Source organism: Psammomys obesus, unplaced genomic scaffold (assembly GCF_907164565.1).
Source record: "Psammomys obesus unplaced genomic scaffold, mPsaObe1.curated_primary_1811, whole genome shotgun sequence".
Classification (NCBI taxonomy): Eukaryota; Metazoa; Chordata; class Mammalia; order Rodentia; family Muridae; genus Psammomys; species Psammomys obesus.
Genome location: NW_026587216.1, coordinates 29484252 through 29509565, shown reverse-complemented (window position 1 = coordinate 29509565; position 25314 = coordinate 29484252). Strand labels below are relative to the sequence as shown.

At 40.3% G+C, this 25314-nt stretch overlaps 1 protein-coding gene, 1 long non-coding RNA gene and 1 other non-coding gene across 3 annotated transcripts in view; 1 reads left to right on the top strand and 2 right to left on the bottom strand.

Moving 5' to 3' along the window:
* The window catches only part of Mcmdc2 (minichromosome maintenance domain containing 2), a 34472-nt gene extending 12699 nt beyond the window's left edge, over positions 1-21773 (top strand). The window contains exons 12-17 of the mRNA XM_055603169.1: positions 4362-4567; positions 9142-9308; positions 10544-10723; positions 13735-13877; positions 18364-18473; positions 21464-21773. Of these exons, the coding sequence (XP_055459144.1) occupies positions 4362-4567; positions 9142-9308; positions 10544-10723; positions 13735-13877; positions 18364-18473; positions 21464-21630 (973 nt within the window). The 3' untranslated portion in view covers positions 21631-21773. The remainder of the gene's footprint in view (positions 1-4361; positions 4568-9141; positions 9309-10543; positions 10724-13734; positions 13878-18363; positions 18474-21463) is intronic.
* An 877-nt stretch (positions 21774-22650) lies between these two features.
* Positions 22651-24813, bottom strand: LOC129673408 (uncharacterized). Its single transcript, XR_008719661.1, has 4 exons — positions 24701-24813; positions 23244-23347; positions 22947-23016; positions 22651-22761 (listed from the first exon to the last, which is right to left on the bottom strand). It is a non-coding gene; the product is annotated as an uncharacterized LOC129673408 (long non-coding RNA).
* On the bottom strand, positions 23089-23172 carry LOC129673791 (small nucleolar RNA SNORD87). The gene has a single exon (XR_008719720.1). It is a non-coding gene; the product is annotated as a small nucleolar RNA SNORD87 (small nucleolar RNA).
* Positions 24814-25314: the final 501 nt, after the last annotated feature.

Here is a 25314-nt window from a genome sequence, read left to right as displayed (position 1 = left end):
GGGTTTATTTCAGCTTACATGTTACAGTCCAACATGGAGGGTAGTCAGGGCAGGAACCTATACACAGGCACTGACAGCAGAACCAAAAAAGGCCACTGATCACTGACTGGTTCTCTGTGGCTTACTCAACTACCTTCCTTACACAACCCAGGACCACCTGCCCACACGGACACAGTGGCTGGGCCCTTCCACATCAGTCATTAATCAAGAGAATGTCTGTCAGACATGCCCACAGACCAATCTGATGGAGGCAGTTCCTCAGCTGAGGCTCCCTTTTCCCAGGTGGCAATTGTTTGTGTCAAGGTGACAACTACCCAGCACACATATATACACTCTTATAGACCCATAATAAAGCAATACTTTATCACCCTGAAATCTTACCTCAGTCCTTCTTCCATTTCTTATCGCCATAAGGTAACTTTGTTTCCTGTCATTCCCATCCCCTCACCACCTGAGAAAGGGTTCTCTGTATAACCCTGGAACTCTCACTTTGTAGGCCAGGCTGGCCTTGAACTCAGAGATTCTCCTGCCTCTGCCTCTTCTGCTCACCACCGCCCGGTTAATTTTCTGTTCTTGAACTTCATAGTAACAACTGTCCTCTTCTGAGTATAGTCTGTCTGGCTCAGTGTGTTTTTAAGATTGATTCACTTGTAGAAATCAGTAGTTTGTTGTTTTTATTGCTGAGTAGTGTCCTTTGATATGAGAATGCCACAATGTTCTATTCTTCTCCCAATGAGGAATATCTGGGTTTTGCATGATTTTACTATTATAAATACTGTTCTGACTATTTTAATCTTTTGGTGTTAGAGATCAATGCCAAGAGTTGGTATGTACTAGACAAACCCTCCACCATGTAGCTACATGCCCAGCCCTGCCACGGACTGGCCCAGTCAGGCTCCCGTCGTCCGCGGGAGAACAAGGCTTTGGACAGGAAGACACGGTTTTGACGAAGAATTGACAGACAGAGACACCTTGATGGTTTTGACTCTGCTGCAACTTTACTGAAGTCAAGCTAGTATTTTTATAGTGATCTCACAAGGAAGCACCTTAAAATTGGCATGCTTATGTTTTAACATAGGGCAGTGCCCACAAGAAATCTTTGCCTAGAAACTTTCTGATCAACGCAAACAAGAAACAAAAACCTCAAACTATGGTTTCATTATCACTGACTAGTGAAGAGGAAAGTCAGGAGCTGTAATAGTCCTCCGAGCCAAGTCAATACCTGCCAAAGTCTAAACACACCTTTGTCAACACCATCCTCCATTATGTCCTGCTAAAGATTTATGATCTTCCCTAGAAACAAGATGCTGAAGGGAGGGGTAAACTCGTGCCAGCTGTACTTCTCCTGTTATTTTTTCTTAAGAAGGAGCCCATTATTTCTTTCTCTGTTCTTATAATGTCTTCTGATACTAAATCTAATTCATTACTTTTCTTAAACTTATTCCTTTTACATATTATTTTTATTAAAGCCTTTAACAATCTACTAATAAAAATTTTCTTTATAAAATTAGTTGTGCTGTTTCAGGAGTCACAGAGAAAGATCAAAGAATTCATTATTCCAGCCCCAGAGCCACAACTGAAAAAGCGTAGAAATCTCAGAACGCGTCTCTTTTCCAAGTGGGATGAGTCTGCCAGGGACCTTCCAGGGGGCGAATTTCCGGAGAAAGGGTATCCCCCTCCCTGTAGCTTATGCTACTATGGCAACACTGGCGTAGGTGCAGCACAGCCCTGCTGTGACCATGCTTGTATAACTTTAGTGGAATGTTTCATTTTACTGGATAAAGACCTCAAGGATCATTCCTAGGGCATAAAAGTAGATGCACATTTAATTCTATAACAAACTATCGAATAGTTTTCAAAAGTGGTTAGGCCATTTTACATTCCTGCCAACAATGTAAGGATTCTATTCGTCTCTGCCTTTAACAACATTGGTGCTGTCAATCTTTTTGTTGTTGTTTTGGTTTGGTTTTTTGAAACAGGGTTTCTCTGTGTAGCCTTGGCTGTCCAGCCATGGCTGAAACTCACTATGTAGACCAGCTACAGACTGGTCTACATAGTGAACCCAGAGATCTGCCTGCCTCTGCCTCTCAAGTGCTATAAGTAAAAATATGTGCTACCACCACCCGCTCATTTTTTATATGAGCTCTTGCAGTAAAAGTGAAAGGATCCCTCAGGATTCCTACTTGCATTCTCTAATTTCTGCTGACACAAGTGGTTTTCACAGGTGTAGTTTCTGCTTGTATATCTTAAGTGTTCACATTTTTCTCACTTTTTAGGTAAGTTGTTTAGATGTATTTTTGTCATGAGCATACTGTGAGATTTCTAATCTGAACGTTTTTTTATGAGTTTCCTGAAATGTGTCTGTGATGGACAGATACTTCATTTTGAGAATTTCAACTTCCAATTTGTTTTTCTCTTATGTTTCATGTTTTCTGGGTTCCAGTTAAAAATTTTTTGCCTACCTGAAAGTCATGACAATTCTTTGTGTCTTTCTAGAAGTACAATGTTTTGGCGTTTTGTTGGGTCTTTTCTCTGTGTTCAATGTAACATTTTCCCTGTGTGTTCCTATTGTGGGGACAGAGTGCATGTGGGGGTCAGAGAGCAACTTTGTGTGTTGATTGTCTCTTTGCACCTTTGCATGTGTTCCAGGGATGGAACTCAAGTTGCCTGGCAAGTGTCCTAATCCAGTGAGCTGTCCAGCCTGCCTTCAGTTAGAATTTTGCATGTGTTGTCGTATGGTGAAAGTTGATCTTTTTCCAGTGTAGTTTCCACATCGTCTGTTATGACTCTCTTTCCTCATTTAATGATTCTAGTACCAAGTTTAAAATTAAACCACAGCATGAATCTATTCAAACTTTATTTCCTGTTGTAAGGGGTTTGTTGTTTTTTGTTGTGCTTTGGTTTGGTTTTGTCTATAATTAGGCCATTGGTACACAGTCCTGATTATCCAGTCTTGAAACCATGCAAGGCTACATAGTTCAAAAAATTAGTTATTTTCAAAAAGTTATATACTACCTCCAAAAACCCTGTTTTAAGTAGCTGAAGAGAGAGATGGGCATTAGAATTTGTTTTAAAACAAAACAAACTCTCTACGTGATTTTCATATGGCCCACAGCTGGAACCACTGCTCATTTCAGGCTGGAAACATTCCTTCTGATGTGTCCTCTGTGTTACATAACCCCAGAGTAGTGTTTACTCCGCTTGATGATGCATACACTGAACACATTTTCTGGCACTTGTCTAGCTACAATCTAAGGGACCTACCTAGATCTTTTTACATCCCATGTCTATATCTGGTCATCATAGATGTTCAGAAAGCTAAAATTTCTGTGGTAAGGATTTGAAAGACAGCCACATTAGGCAGACGTTTCTATGCTGTGGTAAGCATATAAGAGAAACAATTCAAAGGACAAAAGATTCACTTTGGCTCACAGTTTGTCTATCGCTTACATGAGGCAGAACATGATGACAGAGAAAAACAACTTTGGTAGATAGAAACAGGGAGGGGTGGAGGAGACAGTCTAATTGATCAGGGAATGCCCATAGTGACCGACTTACTTAAGAGGCCCTACCTCCTAAATCTGCCATCATGTGTGGTTCCTTCCATTGATCAGGTTGGAACCACCAGGGTCCACGCACTTTGCCCAAGCCAATAGTCTAACCAACCCCCAACACATGAATGCTTGGAGGATAGCTCCAATTTACCCTAACACTAAACTAAGGTAATGGTCCTTTCTCATAATTTGAATTAAAGACGTTGAGGCAGTTAACAATAATATTTAAAAAAAAAAAAAAGAGTTATGATACAGAAACAGCAAAAAAAAAGTAAAGATAGGGCATTGACAAACCTAATGAACAAACTTGGAATATATAAAAAAAAATAAGTAATCTATAAAAAAAAAACAAAACAATGATCCACGGGGTAGTGATGGCGCACACCTTTGATTCCAGCACTCAGGAGGCAGAGGCAGGCTGATCTCTGTGAGTTTGAGGCAAGCCTGCTATACCGAGCTAGTTCCAGAACAGCCAGAGCTACACAGAGAAACCCTATCTCAAACAAAGAAAAAAGACAAAGATCCAGTTGAAATGTTGCTGCCTTCTATAGCTTTCTCTGATTCCTTTGTAAAAGAAAATAATAGTCTCCTCTGGGTAGTCTCAATAAATTATTTTAGAATTATCCTAGTATAAATTATTTCTCTAAGTCTCTCTACACTGTAAGTTGTCCAAATAAAATACAAGTTTTCATATATGTAGTGCTCGATAAACATTAGACCAAATTAAATTTAAATATGTTGTTAACATGTAATGACCTCTGAAATCAATGATTAAATATCACCAATGAGTAATTTATTTTTCCCTAGGCTCTTGAATTTTAGCATGAATCTTGTCTCACGCGGTATACATCATCCTGTCTTGACTGAAGTTTTTCCAACTGTGTCCGGAAATAAATATGGAACTGGAGCAGTAAGCGTTCAAGCTGGTAGTGCTTTGCTAGCTAAGGGTGGTATCTGCTTCATAGGAGACCTGACAGCACATAAGAAAGATAAACTTGAACAGCTCCAATCAGGTAAACAACACTTTCTCAAATTATCCTGCCAGTTTAAACTCCTCTTACCAGTATGAGGAGCTGTTTAGCAGCTGAGATAGTTCTGCATGGGGCTGAGGAGATGGAAACTAAACCAAATATTAGCTCTCACTTTGATTTTAGAAATAAAACAAGAATTTAATCTGCTAATGCATTGTTTTGGCCTTTACTCTGGGTTTTAATACATGACTTTATTTTGCACCACTTTGTCTCCTTTTTGTCTTATTGCATCATCTAAGTCTTTTAGCACAATGTGGAAAATTGTTCTTCAGTTGTTCTTCAATTGCTCTTCAGATTTCTCACCATTAAGTGTAATGCTAACTGGGGTTTTTGTTGTTGATTTAGTTTTAAAACCCACGATGAAAAGATTTCCTTCAGGCTGGAGAGATGCTCAATGGTTAAGAGCACCGGCTGCTCTTCCAGAAGACCCAGGTTCTATCCCAGTACCCAGATGGCAGCTCACAACTGTCTACAACTCTGGTTCCAGGGAATCTGACACCTCACACAGACATACATAAAAGCAAAACACCAATACACATAAAATAAAGTAAAACAAAACAAAACAAAACAAAAAAAGAATTTCCTTCTATTCCCACTCTGCCAAGATGTTCTATTATGAATCAGTACAGGATTTTGTCAGATCTTTTTTCTTATATCTATTAATTTGATTATGTGATTTTTTTATCGCTTACATTGATTTTGCTTTGGGTTTTACTATTTTATTTTGAGTGTGAATGTTTTGCATGTATGTATATCTGTTTACCACATGTGTGCCTGGTACTCCCACAAGCCAGAAGAGGACACTGGATCCCTGGAACTGGATTTGTAGACAGTTGTGAGCCACCATGTTGGTTCTGGGAGTCAAACCTAGGTGTTCTGAAAGAGCAGCCAGTGCTCTTAACCACTGAGCCATCCCTCCAGTTCCTCATTAATTAATTTTGAATATTGGACCAGGATAGCATACCTGAGATAGGTAATACTTCATTAGAGTGAATAACTGTGTAAATTTTCTGGAAAGGCGTAAAAGAGCTGCCTACCTACATATTGGACAATGCCAGTGTACCAAAGAATAACAGGTACGAGTCCAGCTTGATAAGTAAATAGATTAATTAGAGGTCACTGATGGAATATTTGATAGCTTACAGGCAGCAACACTCTCCAAAATCCCTTCTCTAGCTCCTGCTTTATAAAGTTCTGAATTTAAGAAGTGCTTCACACAGGACAGGAGCACATCAGACCTAGGGAGGAATGTGTCTTTGGGAGCACTTGGTCCTTATCCTTACTGGAATTTTAAAGGTTTTAGTAAACACTGTCAGACCATGGGAAAAGTGACTTACTGTCAGTACACAGAACAGCTAAGTAGCAGCCCGCTACAAAATAGTATTACTTTGACAATGGGTATTAGTTACTTGTCTTGTTGCTGCAACAAAATAGTTAAGGAAAGCAGAGTACGGAAGGAAGGGTTTGTTTTGGCTCACAGTTTCAGGGTTCAGTCCATCTTGTCAGGGAAAGAATGATGGCAGTTCAAGGCAGCACATCACTTTGCATCCGTAGTCAGAAAGCAGAGAGAGCTGTGTATGCAAAGCAACTTTCTGTGTGCCTTTCCATTTACTTATTTGTGTGTATGTCTGAATGTGGTGGTTTGAATGAGAATGGCCTCCAAAGGCTCATACATTGAACGTCTGGTCCTGGTTGGTAAACTATGTAGAAAGGATTAGGAAGTATAGTTTTGTTGGAGGAGGTGTCTCACTGGAGGTGGACTTTGAGGTTTCACAAGCCCAGCCCAGGCCTTTTCATATACTCTGCCCCCTCTCTGCCTGGGAATTAGGATGTAAGCTCTCAGCTTACTGCTCCAGCAGCATGCCTGCCTGCCACTCTTCACCCAGCCATGATCATGGACTAACCTTCTGAAACTGTAAGAAAGCCCCCAATTAAGTGCTTTCTTCTATGAGCTGCCTGGCTTGTGGTGTCCCTTTACAGCAATAGACCAGGAACTAAGATATATGGGGTATGTTCAGAATAGAGGAAGTTTTCCTAAGTCAAAAGTTTAAAAAACAGAACATCGTAGGCTCAGCAGTAGAGTGCATGCTTGACATGTATGACTGCTGAGCATCATTGCTCATCAGGGTAATGAAAATAAAGCCCACAAGGAGATAGAGGGCAGGGACAGGTGCCTACTCCAGAAGAGCCTAGAAATTGGGTTCAAACCCAGCTGTTGCCATCTTTAAATTTAGGCTGGGGGATAACATAATTGAGAGAGTGTTTACCCAGAAAACCCTAGGTTTGGTTCCCAGCACTACCAAAAGGAAATTTTTAAAATAGCTTTTCCTTTGAAGTCATAGATTGAAGGGAGGCTCAGTGAGACTGAGACCCACGCCTGTCAACAGTGGCCTGCCACCTTCTTCTTCGAGCATTTCAGTCTCTGTGCCACCTTGATGACACAGTCTGCTCTCAGTTTAATGCCCAGTGACATCTCATTCATTGTTGATGAACTGCAGTCCAACCCCTTACCAGCTCTTACCATGACGGCAGTTCATATTCCTTACCATCCCTGACTGAGAAAGAGGCTCTCCTTCACACTCAATTTGCTTCCTACTTTTATGGAACAGCCTATTTCATTGAATAAATATAAGCTTATATATAAAATACACTTAAAGGTAAGACTGTGCATATTGATATATTTTTTAAGATTTATTTATTTTATGTATATGAATGCTCTTTTCACACACACTAGAAGAGGGAATCAGATTCCATTACAGATGGTCGTGAGCCACCATGTGGTTGCTGGGAATTGAACTGGGTCCTGAACTCAGGACCTCTGAAAGAGCAGTCAATGCTCTTAACCACTGAGCCATCTCTCCAGGCCCATATTGATACTTTTAATAGAAGTATTTTTCCTGCTTTTTAACAACATACAAGATGTTTGCTTTACATTGGGCTCTAGTAACCAGTCCTACCTACCAAAATGGCATTTTAAACAATCGGTAAGAAAAACTTTGAGGATGTAGAACCTTTGAGTGCTCTTGTATTGTTGGAGGGAGTAGCAAATAGTAAATCATTGTGAAAACTGCTTGGGCAATTTCTATAAGGTTAAATATTTACAATCCAAGCTGGGCAGAGATAGTGCACGCCTTTAAGCCCAGCACTCTGGAGACAGAGGCAGGTGGATCTCTTAGGTCAGCCTGGTCTACAGAGTGAGTTCCAAGATAGCCAAACAAACCTTATCTTAAAACAAAACAAAACAAACAAACAAAAAAAACATGGTGTGTGTATGTGTCACTTTTTACTGGAGCTGAAGAGCATAGCCTTCTCTCTGTGTTTCTTGACTACCATGACAGAGCTGCTGTTCTGTCTGTCCCACCATGATGGATTAAAACCTGTAGAAGCACAGCCTAAAGAGCCTTTTCTTGAAGTTGCTTATATCAGGTATTGTTCTATAGTGACAGAAGTCTAACATGTGAATACAAAAGCCTGCTTAATGAATTACAAGATTAACTTTACTTTTTATGTATTTATTCGCTTTTCGAGACAGGGTTTATCTGTCTTGGCTGTCCTGGACATGCCCAGCAAAAGATTAATTTTTAAATCCATTTGTGAGCTAAAATCCTAAGAATAAGATTAAATCCAGCTGGGCGTGATGACACATGCCTTTGATCCCAGCACTCTGGAGGCAGAATCAGGGGAATCTCTGTGAGTTTGAGGCCAGCCTGGTCTACAGATTGAGTCCAGGATACCCAGGGCTATCCTGTCTCAAAAAAAAAAAAAAATAAATAAATAAAAAAAATAAAAAAAATCAAAAGAAAGATTAAATCCATATATTGAATGTAAGAAAGTGTGAAGGAAAGATGAAAATGTGGGTAGGCTATTTCTACTTACTGTTTTACTGTTTCTTTGGGTTTTAAGTGGAAGAGGGCTTTAATGGCTTTGGTTTTCAACATCCTGAATTGAAATGCCTTTTCCCTCAGTCATAGATCACATTACCTTTGTCTTCTGACATTCCCTCTTGAGCAGACTGCTTGGCCTCATTCTTTTAGCACATAAAGGACTTTCCTGAGTTGGGGGTGTGGCTCAGCTGATACATGTGTGTGCCTCGTGTGCACAAAGCTATCCCAAGCACTGCACGGTGGATAAACCTGTAATCACAACACTTGGGGGCGGGGGGGAAGGAGGATCAGAAAGTTCCAAATTATCCTGAGCTATTGGTGAGTTTGAGGCCAGCCTGGGTCAATGAAAGCCCGACTGTGTGAATGTCCTCCTCCTCCACCACCTGTCCCACCCAGATGCCCAGCCACAGTTCCAGCTTGTGATTCTCAAACCAATAACACACACAGACATTCTTTTCTTTTGTGGTAGTTGTTCTAATTTTAGCAATATCTTTTAAAGCAATCAGATTTCCTTGTGACATCATCTGTTTTAGTATAATTTCATATGATGATATGTTATTAACTTGTAGCTATATAGGGTATCTACTAGAATAACAAAAATTTAAAAGGTTGACAATAAAACTGTCCAGATGTGCAGCATCTTTTATACATGGATTATGTCTTCTGATGCAGTTTTGGAGAGCAGAAGCATTTCAGTGTTCATCCCAGGAAAGAAGTTTGGGGATGATATTGATCAGCAAATGACTTTTCCCATTCAGTGCAGTTTTTGGTCTTTTGTTGATATGGATTCACCTTCAAAGAGAAATTTGCAGAAAACCAGTACTCTGATTGGTCAGATGGTAAGCGCTCTGACCTTTTTATTGTTAGAATATTGTTAAGAGGCCATCTGTAATTCTAGAACTTGAGACATGGAAGCAGGAGGATTAGAATTCAAGGTTATTCTCAGCTATATGTTTGAGGCCATCCTAGGCTGTCACATACACACACACACACACACAAAATGCTTTTAAGTGTTTCTCAGAGAACTGTTAGTCTGTTTTCATATTCTTCTCCCCTTCCAACCTCTTCCTTCTTTTATTTCTTCTTCTTCCTCATTTTTTAGGTAAGGCTTCACCATATTGCCAAGGTTATATTGTAACTCATTAGATGGCCCAGACTGGCCTCCAACTAGCCATCCTGCTGAGTGCTGAGCTGGGGTGCAGACCCGCACTATTATATCCAGCAAAAATGTTCTTGCATTTATATACTTTTTCAGACTTTACAACTGAATAATGGTCCAGTTGTTTTTGTTTTGTCTGAGCTACATCATACCTCTAAATTTTCAGTCATGCAAATCAGATGTCTAATCAGTAAAAATTTCTATCCGAATAGTTGAGAAGCTCTGTGTGTGTGTGTGTGTGTGCGAGCGTGCATGGATATGTGTTTGTGGTCAAGGTCAACTCAGATGTCTTCATCAATTGCAGTCTACCAGTTTTTTGAGAGAGTCTGTTTCTGGAATTCTCCAATTTAGCTAGACTGTCTAGCCAGTAAACCCAAGGGATCTTTCTGTCTCTGCCCCCCACCCTCACCCCCACCCCACTGCAATTACAGGCACCTGTTGTAGCACCAAGCCTTTCTGACTGGGCTCTAGGGGATAAAATTCAGTACTTCTCCCTCATACAGCTAGCTCGTTACTGACGGAAGTATTTCCTGAGCCCTGGAAGGCTTTACTAAATAATATACAATAAATACTTGATAAGAACTTTCTTAAAATGTTGCATTCCAGCAAGGGGTGGGAATCGGGGTCAAGGAAAACACCTTTAATCACAGCACTTGGAAGGCAGAGGCAGGAGAATCTCTATGAGTTCCAGACCAACTTCCAGGACAGCCAGGGCAATGTAGAGAGACACTGTCTTGAAAAAACAAAAAATAAAAATTGTATTCCACAAGCTTCACATTTTTCCAGAAATGAATTTAAGCTGTAGTTAATACTGACATAATCACTAGAGAAGTGAACTATTATAAAGATGGATTTGTATTTGACTATTTCCAGTTAGTTAGCTCACAGTTTGCCCTGCCTTTGTGTTTGATGTAGGACTGCAGTTTGATTCCAGCTCACCTTGCAGAGGCATTTGGATTGTTGATTCACTGCAATGACTCATCTCCTTGCCACCCACTTCTCCCTACTGTGCAGCATACTTTAAAGAAAGCGATGGATCCTGAGGGCCTGCTGTATTTAGCCTCCAAACAGTTCACAACTGAAGACTTTGAAAAGGTAAAGGCAGAGATAATGCTTACCCAAAAGGCCTATTTCATTGTTTCTCAATCATTTATTTTTTTTATATTTACATCTGTTCGTTTGTTTGTGCGGTGTGTAGGTGTGTGCGCACACATTTTGCATGTGTGTGGACACAGTGTCCACATAAAGGTCAAAGAATAACTTTGTTCGATGCAGTTCTCTCCTGCCCTGAGACTTGCAGGGATCAACTCAGCTTGTCAGGCTTAGCAACAAGTGCCCTGACTCACCAGCCCCACTTCTTAATTTAAAGACAAGTTTATTTGGCACTATTTGTTTCTTCTTCTAGGATTTTATCGAGTTGCTTTTGTTTTGTTTACTTTGAGACAGGGTTCATGTAGCCCAGGCTGGCTTAGAATTCACTATGCTGGCCAAGAACAGCTTTGATCCTTCTGCTTCTAACTTAAAGGGCTACGATTACAGGCATTTACTGCCATGCTTAGCTGGTATTCTTTCCTACCAGCTTGCTTCCAGATTTTTAACATTTTAAGTACATTGTACAGAAAAAAAATAACTAACCAGGTGTATAAGAAAACTTCAGTATAAAAATGTTAAGTTTATTATTTCTATTATTATCTAAATATCCATAGCTTTAAAAAGACCAATATATTAAAAAGACTATTTCTATAGACAATTAAGCTAAGCCATGTGAGCACAGTTATTCACATTGTTTGACTATTCAATTTCCTTTTCAAGTAGCTATTTAACTGAGAGGAACAAGGTACAGGAAACATGTGGGGGCAACTTAAGTGCCGAGCTAAGTGTTGCTATCACGAAATACATATGGCATTCAGAAATAAGAATATGAGTGCAGAATGCAAGAGATGAGAATTTAGCTGGACATCAAGAAATGTTAAAAATATGCCAGGCAGTGGTGGCACACCCCTTTAACCTGAGCACTCAGCAGGCAGAGGTAGGCCGATCACTCTGAATTCAAGGTTAGCCTGGCCTACCCAGTGAATGTCTTGAAAAACAAAAACAAACAAACAAAAATAAAAAAATAAAGAGAGAGAGAAAGAAATGTAAAATGTTTTATGGCTTGCCATAATACCTGTTTAAGCGGAAATAACCATAAAAGCAAAGACATAGGTGTAGAAATCAATATATTTGGGAAGCTATGAGAATATGGAGTTTGCCTGGAGCAAAATGTATTATGGAATTTCAGGGCTTTAACAGTTTGAAAAAAGCCTTTGATGCTCAGATAGAAGAGAACAATTGTGAATTTTATTAGGTACATGAAATAGTAAACATGGAAAATCTATTTGCCACACAAAGCAAAGAGCCTAAAATTTGTTGAGGACTGGGTATGTGGAGAAGACAGGACTTACTGCTGTAGTGTGTTATAAAGTGTTCTTCTGTCATTACTTAGGAAGGGAGGAAGCCAGGTTGGACAGAGGTTAGAGTCAAGCTGAAATGCAGGATGAGTGTCGACATCTGGAAGCCTACAGGAAGCTCTGGAGCTCAGGAGACCCATCAGAGTTGTCTATCTTCAGACAAAAAGAGAAGGACTTCATGAATCCCTCTAAACCTCTGCATCCATCAGATATATAATATGCTTGTCCTGAAGTAATCCCTGAAGGGGATGACACTTGGAACACATTGCTGACAGCACTGCTGAGACAGTAAATCCTGAAAGGTGATAGCGGTGTGGTCATCATGCCACTGCAGAGGAAAACTTAGAGAGAGCTACTGTGCTGTCATTCAGTCTGAGGCCTGGAGAAAATTACAGAAAAACAAAGACAGGATAAGCCCATTCCAGGATGTATCAATATGATTCTTAAAGAGCTTATAAGTAAAATATAGAAAACAGAGATGCCAATACAGCCTGACAGTACAGCCCTTTCCCAGCTGTGTATGACCAGGGTTTAAACCCACAGTACTAGAAAAAATAATTGTACACCATAATTAATATATCCTGGTAATGGCTAGTGTTTTCTTTGGTCTTACAAGTTTAAAAAAAAAAAAAGAAGAAGAAAGAAAACAGCTTAGATAGTAAAGCAAGAAATCTGGAAATTATTTGATAGAGTAAGGATTTAAGGAACTAGGAATAACAGATGCAGGAAGAAAAGCAAGTGTTGAATGCTGTGTTTTAGAGTCATTCTCTGGCCAATGAGATGGCTCAGCAGATAAAGGCACTTGATGTCCAGCCAGACAACCTGAGTTCAGTGCCCAGGATGATACACTCATGCCAGGGCAAATGCATGCTGTCCACATTCCCGAAGAAACACATCTAACATTTCAAGAAGAATTATCCTCAAGCCGGAGAGATGGCTCAGTGGTTAAAAAGCACTGTTTACTCTACCAGAGGTCCTGAGTTCAATTTCCAGCAACCACATAGTGGCTCATAACCATCTATACTGGGATCTGATGCCCTCTTCTGGCTTGCAGGTGTACATGCAGATAGAGTACTCGTCTACATTAAATAAATAAATAAATAAATACAAATTATGTCTGATTAAGAAAATTATTCGCTGCTCAGATCTCCCCAGACCATCAGGACTCACCTTTATTGCAGCTAATATGGTACCTCCTCACTAACTACAAGTGTCTAGCTAAGGGAAAAGACAGAAGGGAAGTAGGGAGGTAGCAGTTCTAAGGTAAATGAGAGTAAGTTATGAAGAAATAAAGTAAGGATTAAACCATTCAAGAGAGAAATTAAGCTGGGCAGTGGTGGCACATGCCTTTAAACCTAGCACTGGGTGAGGAGCTTCTGAGAGAGGTGAGTCTTTATCTCACTGAAAGCACAAAAATCAACTAGTAGTTCAGTTCCGGTGCATAGTGCACTGTGAGAGAGGCTCTTCTAGGGAAACTTTCATATTTGTTACAAGCAGAAGGCAAAGACTTAAAATGCTCAGTGGCTAGGAAATGGCCCAAATATTGACTTAAGTTTGATGTAAAAATTATGGAAATTTTAAAAATCAGATGCCAGTACACTTTGGAATTATAATGAGTCCATAATAAAATTTAATTTTTTTATATTTTTAACTTAGCTACTGGCTTTTGCAAAGAATTTGAATATGGAATTCAGCTTGGAAGCAGAAAGAATGATTCATGGCTATTATCTAGCAAGTCGCAGAGTCAGAACAGATTCTGTACATGGATCAAAGTTGTCAGCATCTGCATTAAAATACTTGTAGGTATTTAACTTAAGGCCAAAACTGACTTTTAGATATGAATTTAATTAACTTGTCTTTTTATATTTGTTTCTCTGATTTATGGTTGGCTGATTATTTACTTTGTTTCAGAAGAATTTAAGATGACTTAATGATTTCCTTTGTTATATTTCTAAGTCATTTGCACCACTAATAATTCTTTTCCCTGAATTATTTTTTGGCTTCTCTGTATGAGATATATCTGAGAAAAATACAACGATTTTAATGCAAATGATTGCTTTTTAATGTAGTTGTTTGTGTCCCAAGTATGTTATCCTTGGGCCTAAAGAAACTTTCCTATTAAGTAATTTATTTAATATTCATATGTGCATAGAATGTGTTTGCACCCAATCCACCTCCATTCCCTCCCCTCCAGCTCCTCCACTCTTCTTCCCCAATAGAGACCCTACATTGTTCCTTGCGCGTCTATGTGTTTAGCTTAGTGTTAAGGACTGAACACAAGACTTCAGTATGCAAGGAAGCGCTCTACCGCTGAGCCCTTTTCCCAGCTCTGTTTCTTGTACTTTACAGTACTTTAATATAAAATGAGTAATGCTTTTTTGTTTGTCTGTTTGGTTTTTATTTTTTCTTTTTTGAGACAGAGTTTCTCTATGTAGCCTTGGCTGTCCTGGAGTTGGCTTTGTGGACCAGGCTGGCCTCAAACTCACATATATTGGCTTTTGCCTCCCTAAGTGCTGGGATTACAAGTGTGTGCCACCGCACTGGGTAACTGGTCTACAGAGTGAGTTCCAAGACAACCAAAGCTACACAGAGAAACCCTGTCTCCATATAGTAAAATAAAATAAATAATAAAAAATTCTCTTTGAAGCCAGGCGTGGTGGCACACCCCTTTAATACCAACAAGGGAGGCAGAGACAGGCCTACAGCAGTGACTTCAAGGTCACCCTGGTCTAAAATAGTGAGTCTAGAACAACCAAGGCTACAGAGAAACCCTGTCTCAAAAACAAAAACAAAGAAAAAAACTAAGAAGTAGAAGCAATAGTATCAAAAGTTTAAGGTTATCTTCAGCTTTATAGTGAGTCAAGGCCAGCCTGTACCTGATCAAAATAAACATATAAAGGTAGATAAATAGAATAGCTAGACAGACAGACAGACAAACAGATAGACATCGAGTACCATCATATATACGTGGACACTTATTAATATATGAACATGTGTGGGTGTGTGCTCAGGCATGAAGAAGCCAGGGGTCAACCCCAGGAGTCATTCTTCAGATACCATCAACTTTGTTTTTGAGACAGGATCTTTCCCTGGCCTGTAGCTCACCAAGCAGACTAAGCTGGCTGTCCAGGGAGCCCCAGGGAGCTGCCTGTCTGTCTCTCCACTGTTTGGAATTACAGTCAGGTATCACCAGCTGCAGCTTTTTACATTGGTTCTGGGAATTGAATGCAGGTATGTGTATTTATACAGGAAGCAGTTTATCCACTGAATTATTTCCCTAGGCATGTATATGTGTGTATAAATGTTTGTGTGTACATGTTGGGTTTTGTGTGTGTGTGTGTGTGTACATATCTGTGGGTGTATAAATATGTATATGGGGGGGCAAGAAGGCCAGTAGTTGATGTCAGGTGTCTTCCTCAATGACTCTCCGCCTTATTTTTTAAAGAGTCTGGACTGGGAGCTCACTTGCTGGACTAGACTAGCTGTTGAGCAAGACAGGACCCCTCCTGGCTCTATTGCTTAGCACTGCCGTGCAGGCTCCCACAGCTGCACCCGCTTTTTCTGTGGTGCTGCGGCTGAACTTAGGTCTCCATGCTTGGGGGAGACTGGCTTACTGAGGTATCTCTCTAGCCCATTTAAGTGTTGTATTCTTAAGTCAGAATATACATATATATATATGTGTGTATAAGCACACAAATATACTTTATATTGATAATAGATATATTCAGTTTTCCCAAATGGAATTATATACACAGAGCAGAGAATTACCTAGTTCTATTTAACAGCACGACAGTGTCACTGTGTTGTGATATGTGACATTATGATGTGGACTCTATCAAAGTTTATATTCCTTCACTTAGAGGCCATTATTCCATCTGATATTATAAAATACAATCTCAGATTATAAAGTAAGATTAAGGGTAAAATAATCTAACAAAGACATGGAATATCTTGTTATATCTGCAATATAAAATAAAATGAGTGTGTAGAAAGCACCCAAGTATGGGTCTAAGATAGATATGTTTAATTACTGTCCTCAACTATATTATTTAAATAAAGCTGAAAATACAAACGGTAAGCCAAAGTAAACCTTATTTATTTATTTAATTAATTTAGGTTTTTCAAGACAGGGTTTCTCTGTGTAACCTTGGCTGTCCTAGACTTGCTTTGTAAGCCAGACTAGCCTCACAACAATCCACCTGCCTCTGCCTCCCCAAGTGTTGGGATAACAAGTGTTCACCACCATGCCTGGCAAAACTACGCTGCATCAACTTTGAAAGTTCTACTATCTCATGTTGATTTTTATCTGTGGTAGTCGATACTCTGTACTTAAACTTACATAACCTCGTGTTATATATGTAATCATTTTGACCCCCCAATCAGGCAGAGTTAATTTTAATATAACTCCTTGTCATATTGTATGGACAAACACTGAGAGTGGCTATGAGGTTTATGGATGAGCAAGGTGAAAGAACACTTACTACCCAGGAGACTCACTGGTCTTCAGTTTTCTCCTCTTGTATAGAATATCACTTCTCCTTTTATGAAGGTTCCACACATACTAGTTTTCAGCATTCTGAGAGTTTTCAGCATTCTGGGGTTGCAATAATCAAATGTTATAAGCCACATTGAGAGACTGCCACAAATTTCAATTATGATCTTCATCTTGCAAGAAAAAGGTTTATAGAATAAATGTAAAGTCTCCAATTAGGTTCCCAAGCTTCCTGGTACAAGTGTGGGTGTGTGGGGAGAGGGCACTGCCACTTAATATGAGAAAGGCATGAGATTTCACTACGTTCATGATTAATGTGAACAAACATGTAGACTGACATTTTGAGATTAACTTGTATTTGTAGAACATGTAGAGCAAGAAAATGATAATTCTACCTTACCTCCCCTCTTGACAGTCAAATGACATACTATAGTGTAAAGATTAACCACATCTGGTCATGAGAGAAATAACTAGAATATTGAGGAAGTGAAGTTTATGTTTTGTCAGATTTGGTGGCATACACCTTTAATCCAGGCACTCAGAAGGAAGAGGCAGGTGGCTCTCTAAGTTCAATGCCAAGCTGGTAGCAAGTTCTGAGATAGACGAGGCTACATAGAAAGACCTTGTTTCAAAAACCAAACCGCACAAACAAAAAACAATCCAAAAAAGAAATTATGTTTCGTGACGTAGTGTGTTGCGTGCATGCGTGCCTGTGTGTTGCTTAGACTGGAACCCAGGGCCTCCTACCTTTGAGCCACACTACTAGCCTTCAAGCCATGACAGGTACTAGGAATAGTTACCTTGGAAAAAAGAAACCAAGGGCCAACTGTGTAACTAAGTAACTGAGTATTTAAAGAGTTTCACATTTTGATGTCTAGTTCCAGCAGCTAGAACAAGACCAGTGGGTGGAAACTAGTGACACTAATTTCAGCCCAGATTTATATAAAATCTGTATATCACAGTTTTATCCTCATTTCACACACTCACACTCAAAGTCAATTTATGCCAAAATCACCCAGTCAGTAAACTCTACAGACTTAATCAGTTTCCTGAACGTCAAGTGTCCAGCAGTCGTTTAAGAACTTCACACTGAGTCAGGTGCAGTGGTGCACGCCTGTAATCCCTTGGGAGGACCTTGGGAGGCAGAGGCTGGAGGATCTCTCTGAGTTCAAGGCCAACCTATTCTACAAGGTGAGTCCAGGACAGCCAGGACTACACAGAGAAACCCTGTCTCAAAAACCAAACCCACAAACCAACCAACCAACCAACCAAAAACCCCAGAACCTCACACCTGCCTGATGAAAGCCGAAAGCTGCTATTTCAGGTAAAAAGCAGTTTACATGTTTAAGGAAGTAAATTATTCATGGAAGCAGGTGAGTAGTAGTTTATGTTCAAAGGAGAGAAGGTAATGAGTAGTAGTTCAGACTGCTGTGGACAGAATTTGCTTATGTAACAAGAATTTTGAACTTTAAGGTTCCATGGAGACCTCAGATAAGAGATGTTTAGTTAGGTTTGTTTCCCCTTCTGTACATTTTCCGGAGTGAAACTTGGGGCAAGGGATGTGGAATGGTAAGTAGAAGCCTTTTTTTGTTACTTTTTTGCTTTTGACAAGTCAGGATACTTGTTTCTTCTGGCCCAACTTAAGTTGGTGGGAAACAAATAGCTTAAAAGGAAAAAACCAGTATGCAGACCTTAAACACATGGCTCATGTCATATCCTGATTTGTTCCTCTTTTAAGTATGTTCTTTTTGTAATATTGATGTCTTTATTAACCTGTATTATTTTTTTTTTAGAGTTTCTTTATCTGAAGCTCATGCTAGACTGAATTTAAGGAACAAAGTGCTCAAAGAAGATGTGCTCATTGCAGCCTTATTGTTTGAGCTATCTCTCACATTGAAATACGGTAATTCACTGTTAGTAATAATCCCTAAATAATCTTAGTTTATTAACTTATTACATGCATTTTAAACACTTCAAAATTTTCAGTCTTTATTGTTATTGGATATGGATATGTCTTACTTGAATTTGAACTTCTACTGGTTGTTTGAGACACAGTCTCATCATGTAGCCCAGGCTAGCTATGAATTCAAAATCATACCACCTCAGCCTCTAAGCACTGGGAATTCCAGCTGTGTGACACATCTGTTAATAAACACCTTGATTATGCATGATTTCTAATTTGGATTTTTTTGTGAGCCTAAACCTCACCTCAGGGCCAAGGCACCTTTGACTTGCCATCCTCAAACCTCCGCCTCCAACAGTTCTGAGTCCTCTAGAAAATCAGCAAGCATTCTTTAAAGCAAAAAAGATTTATTGATTCATTATGTATACAGTGCTCTGTCTGCAAGTACACCTGCACTCTAGAAGAGGTCACCAGATCTCATTCTAGATTGTAGTGAGCCACGCTGTGGTTGTTGGGAACTTAACTCAGTAACCAGTGCTCTTAACCTCTGGGCCTTCTAAGCCCCAGCAAGCATTGTTAACCACTGTGCCATTCCTTCAGCTACTAGACTAACCCAAGCATTCTCAACTAGGTCCATGGATGCTTCAAGCCCCAGGACCTTGTAAATCATTATCTACAAATTCTTGTGTGTCCTTTCCAAAGGAGACAGATTGCAAATTTTATGAAGTAGGTTATAGAGATTAATGATTAATAGAAATGATTTGAAGGAAGTAAAAAGAGATTTTTCTTTAATTCCTTTAGTTGAGGAATTTACATTAAATGTTTTTACTCTTAAAGCAGTTAAAAAGCTCCCTAAATATTCATTTTTATTAGTTTTTAAATGATAGCTTTCCTTATGTTATTTTTCATGTTATTCATAATTATCCTTACAAATCCCCTTCCCTACTGCCCTCCCCACACTCCTTTCCTCACACTACCTCTTCCCCAAAAATTGTAAAGAAAAAAAAAAAAACAAAATAAAACAGTGGAATAAAGAGGAGGCAAGCAAAGAAAAACAAAAGACAAGCAAGATCAAATAAATGTGAGGGAAAGGAGAAGAATATAATGGAGGGCAAGTTAAAAGACCAAGAGGTCATGTTTAAAAGAGAAAAAGATTTCCTTTATAGCTTCTTTATTTTGCTCTGCCTAGTTGTCAATGATTTAGTCACCATGGACCTCTCATTTTCTTGAAAGCATCTGTGATTTTAGTGCCCTCTACCTGGGTATCTTATGCTTCAGGTTAAATAACTCTTCCTAAAGGTCTCCTTTGTTCTTAACTCACAAATCTTATATTCTCCAGAGCATTTAACTCAAGTTTGTCTAAGCTCAGCTGGCTCACCTCCCCATCTATAACTAGTCAGTTATATGTCATCTCAAGAACAACTTTTGTTTTCAATTTTTTTATCCTGTCTCCCCCCTTTTCTTTATACACTTTCATCAATATCTTTGTCTTTTTTTATTTCTCCATGTAATATTTTATGTACTTTTCCATTATTTGGCAATTTATACTCTTTTCATGTCTTTTTTTTTTTTTTTTCTACACAGGGTTTCTCTGTGTACCACTGGCTCTCCTGAACTTGCTTTGTAGCAAAGCTGACCTCAAACTTAGAGATCTACCTACCTTTACCTCCTTTCGTGCTGGAATTAAAGGCGTGTGCTCAGCTTTTTACTTTTTTGCCATGTTTCCCCCTCTCTACCATTATTTTGTTGTATTTTGACTTTATGTGCTTTTAAAAATAAGACTCAATAGTTTAGTCTTTACTTTCCATCATACATTTTTAAGAATCTCAGGCTGAAGAGATGACTCAGTGGTTAAAGTCACATAAACCTGAATCCACATACGAAAGATGTAACCTATTGCCTCAAGCTGTCCTCTGACCTATACACTCACCCCATGGTACAGCACGCGCACGCACACACACACTAAAAACACCTAGACCTTAGGAGAGTTCTGACTTGGAAATATAAGAATTAGGACAACAGAGATGGTATTTCAAGTCAAGTGGATGACATTACTTGGACAAAGTATAGAGAATTCTGAGACTGTCTTTGAGGAATTCCTGTGTTTAGTAATGGGTTGAAGGAAAAAAACAAACTAAGTTCGTGAAGCAAAAACTGTTTTATAGGAAGAAAGGTTTGGTGTTCCACATACCAAGAAAGGGTTTCCAGAGTGAGTGGTCACTGCCCACAGGCTGAGGTTACAGTTACATCTGCTAAGCCAGAGGTTGTAGTGCCCATGATCAGAGCTGTTTGGAACTGTTGTGGGAATGGAGATTGGGCAGGTGTTGCTATGGAGACAGCCCATCTAGACAACTGAATGTTGGAGATGGGGCACTAGCTGTAGACGATGTGACCCTAGAAGGGACTTTTTTCTTCTTAAATATAAATACTAAGATACTTAAGATACACAGTAAATAAATAAGTTATCAACACTGAGCATGATGGCATGGGCTTATAGTGGGGAACAGTCTTGGGGGTCAATGTAAGACTCAAATGGTGGGAGTGATCAGAGATCAAGTTCTTAGAGGCAAGGATTCCATACTACAGAGCACAGGCCAGTTTGGCCTGATAGAGGATCTAGAACCTGGTTGGTTAACACATAGAAAAGGTCACTTTATATTTAAAATACATTTAAATCAGCCAGGTGTGATTTCCACCTTTAGTCACAACACTCACAGGTAGAGGCCAGCCAGGGCTACACAGTAAGAGCCTGCCTCTGTCAAGCGTGGTGCACACCTGGGAGGCAGGGCTCTGAGTTCAAGGCCAGTTTTGTCTACAGAGGACAGCCCAGGGTACACAGAGAAAACCTCTTGAAAACCAAAATTAAAAGAACATGCCTCAAAAATGACCAAAAATAAAACTTAGAATGAAACTAGTTCAGAACCTTTACTTTTGTTGAAATGTATTTGCAAATTTAGTTTTTAAGTCTCATGCTGTATTTGTTCATTTAGGGGCCACTGCATTTTGCGTTGCTCCCAATGCATTATTTCCATTTGAACTATATAACGAAGACTATTTAGAGCGAAGAGATCTCTACCTCACTCAATGCCAACAGCAACTGCAACAATTCATTGCCACATATGGACCTGGGACAACCATCTTTTCTAGTGATGAATAAGCAATTTAAGGAAGACCTCTTTTCATGCCTCTATAAGCCTTGGTTAAATGACTGGAAGAATGCTTCAGATGTGTGTAATCTCAAGGTTACCTATTAGAATGTCATTAGGAGTATGAAATGTGGCTTTTAAATACAAATATATAAATAACCCAAACATCCAAAACAAAACTGTCTTTAAACATTACCAAGCTTCACATCAAAATTTCCTGGTTACCTATGTATCAAGGATACACAGTTGAGAACATGGCAAGTGTGAAAAAGTTCTGTTCATTGCACCAGTTAGCAATACTTTACCACAATTATACCAGTTTAAGCTTGTTCATTTACCAAACTGAGCTTAAACCTCGGCAATTTAAATGTCCCTAAGTATCTAATGTAAAGGCCCTTCTATATTTTACCATGTGCACTATGGGCCTACTGCTTTATAAGACCTAATGTGGAATCAAGAAAGCTGTGTATAATGTGACTCCAAAGACAACTGTTTACTCCTGGGAGGTGATCTTCCCGCCTCCAATTAGGTGGTACACCTGACTTTTGGTATTTTTAGGTCCTGGCTGTTATAGGACAACTGTAACTTATAACTTGTTACAGCAAGTTATAAGAGTAGAAATTAAGGCCTGATGTGTGTAGTCTAGGTCTCTAAGGGAAAGCTAAACAATTCTTACCAGCTGGGGATCAAACCCAGAGCTTTGGGCCAATTAAGGAACTACTCCCCCAGCCCTTACTAAGGCTTCAAATGCCACGCCACCAGAATGTTGCTGTGTGTTTATGCTGTTCACTAAACCTAGTTACTCAACTAGCTAAAGATTTAGCGTAGTCTCACCTCGAGAGGAAATCCAGTTTTAGAGTTAAGTGATCACAGATCACCTAGACACTTTTCTCCCTACAGTGTATTTTCAGCTATATCTCCTAGCAACCAGGATTGCTTGTATTGACAAAGAAATCTGGGCTTATGAAAGCTGAGAACTTTTACTATAAGAATGTTTTAAAGACATGCATTTTAAAGAAATTACCACCAGAGCACTTAGAATTGTTTATTTCTATATAACTTGTTTAACTCATTTTCATCATTTGCTTCTGTTCACAGTTTCTTGACCAAGTCTTCATTTTACATTCCAAAATGTACTGCACCTTCCCAAAAGAAAAAGAAACAGTCAGAAGCCCACAGAATCATTTTCTTCCATCTCAGAAACTAAGCCCAGGATTCAGCCTCATCATCTTCAAAAGAATGCCAAGTAAACAGAAGGGGTTGGCTCCAGTCTGAGTGTTATCAAAGACTGCTCAATCAAGATAGATGACTGCCTGAGCAAACTTACCCAACAAAACAACGTGTTTTCAAACATCGCAGATACTCAAGTTGGACATTCATCTCCCGCCACCTACATGCTGGACAGAAGAAACAGTACACCATTTCAACAATTTCATCACAATTCAGTAATATGAACTAATTTATACATTGCTGGCATCTCAGTCTTAGGATTATTTCTTCAAAGAAACCCTCAGCTGGGTAAACGGCAAAAACTTAAGTCATCATGTGCCAGCTATTACACCATTGCAAGAACAGGTCCTGTGTTAATCAAACCACAAAGACGAACAGCACACACAATCTGTACCTTGTTACTGGCAACTGTGGTCCTGGTAACTTGTTCAATCACTTTCCATGACAAGTTTTCAGAAAACAGTTGTCAAGGACCTTCAAAAGAGACAGCTGTTGCACCTAAAAAAGTAAACATTTGACGGCGAACTCTCATTTGTACTTCCATGTTTTAGCACCTTTTATGAGTCTGCTGGCGGGTTTTTATGTCATCTTGACACAGGCTAGTCACTGCGGAGGAGAAAGCCTCAACTGTGAAAATGTCTGCCTAAGACTGGGCTGGGGGTGACCCTTCAGGGTCCTTTCTTATTAGCAATTGATGAGGAGAGGGCCCAGACCATTGTGGGTGGTGCCACCACTGGGCTGAAAGATACCCCACGTGGGTCCTATTAAGAACCACCAGTAAGCAGCACTCCCCCATGGCTTCTGCGTCGGCGTCGAACTCCAGGTTCCTGCAGTGCTTGAGTTCTTGTCCCATCAATCACACCCTCCACTGTGGTAGGACTGACTGACTGATCCAGAGCACCAAACATTTGCTCATCAGTCTCAGGGTGTGCAGTGAAGTTAGATGCATTAGGCAGCTTGCTTTTCGTTGCCTAGTAACGTGATGACATCATGCAGAAGCATCTTCCTCTTTTAAGCTCTATTCCCTCCCCTTTCTCTGTGGGGTAGCCCCCTCCCCCATCATTTCTCTCCATCTCCACCCAATAAACCCCTTTCATGTATCTGTTGTGCGCTCATTTTTAACATTAACTACAATTTTGCAGATCATCACCTGTACATTACAACAGCAAAGAGCATGGGCAGGGTCACAAATCATGTCCTACAAAACTCCAAGAGAATAAATTATTGAACCAGTTACTGGAGAGGACTTATGAAGGCCTATAAAATTCAACTTTTTAGGTTGAAACCTTGATCGCTTTCAAGTCTTGAAATGCCTGAGTTAATAGGAATTCACAGTACGTAACCTGGTTTACAAGTGCTAACAGAAAAATTTAGTATTTACGGTTCTGAGGTGGTGCGCTCTCTTGTATTCGTTATGCTTCAGAACGTGACACTACAACCTTTTCATAGCCAGCATTACCACCCTGTGTGGCTTTCAAGATGGTGCGCAAATTCTGCCTCCTAAACCTTAAATTGACGGTCTCAATATCTAAGAGGCAATACTCCGCCTGTATAAAATTTCCCACGGAAAAATAGGTCACGGTGGGGACACAAAAGGGACCCCCGCCCCGGTGCAGGCCTGGCTAAAGCTGCCGCCAGAGGCCGCTTCTCCCCGCACTTGTAAGTGTCCTGAGCGCAGGCCTTTTAACCAAGGGCTCGGCGTACATTTGCAGATTATTGAAAAGCCCGAGCGAGCGGGAACGGGCCGCGCCCAGCAGGCCACGGGGGCCACCGTACCCGGCTGGGACCCGGCGCCGCCAGCAAAGAGCCCCGCCCCGCACCCTCGGGGGAGACAGACCGCGGGATGCGCACCTGGATGAGCCCGAGGGCAGGCCGGGTTCCGCCGCCCGGGGCCTCCGCTGCCCGCCATGCCGCCCGCGCTGCTCACGCTCCCGGGCGCTGCAGGGAAAGGAAGTGGCCGGCCTTGCCGCAACCCTAAGGCGCTTCTTAGGCTCCGCCCCTTCCGGCCACGGCCGGCGTTCCCGCTGGGGCGGAGGGAGTAGACTGCTTCCCTTAGCGCTTTCCAATTCGTTTTGTAAGTGATGACTAAAATAAGACAGTCTTCCGGTCCTGGCACTTAATGCTTGCTTGGTCTTCTCCATCCTCACCCACGTCAGTGTTTAAAAGCTGGCGCTGTTAGCAGCTCCACGTACGTTTTTTGTTGTTGTTGTTGTTGAAGGTGCTGGGAGCTGGAAGAGCAGCCAGTGCTGAGCCGTCGCCTGCCTACGGCAACTCCGTTAGAGTTAGTATTCTAGAATCCTCGCGGGGGCACGCACGCACACAATTGGTTGTTAGAAAAAAGGGAGAAGCTGTTAACTAGTTTGATTTTGAGTAGTAATAGAATTTTTCTTAAGTAGTCATAAAGCAGTCACCTACTGTCTTCGGGTTACTGTTGCTGAACCTGGAAAGGGCTTATTTGCTTGAAC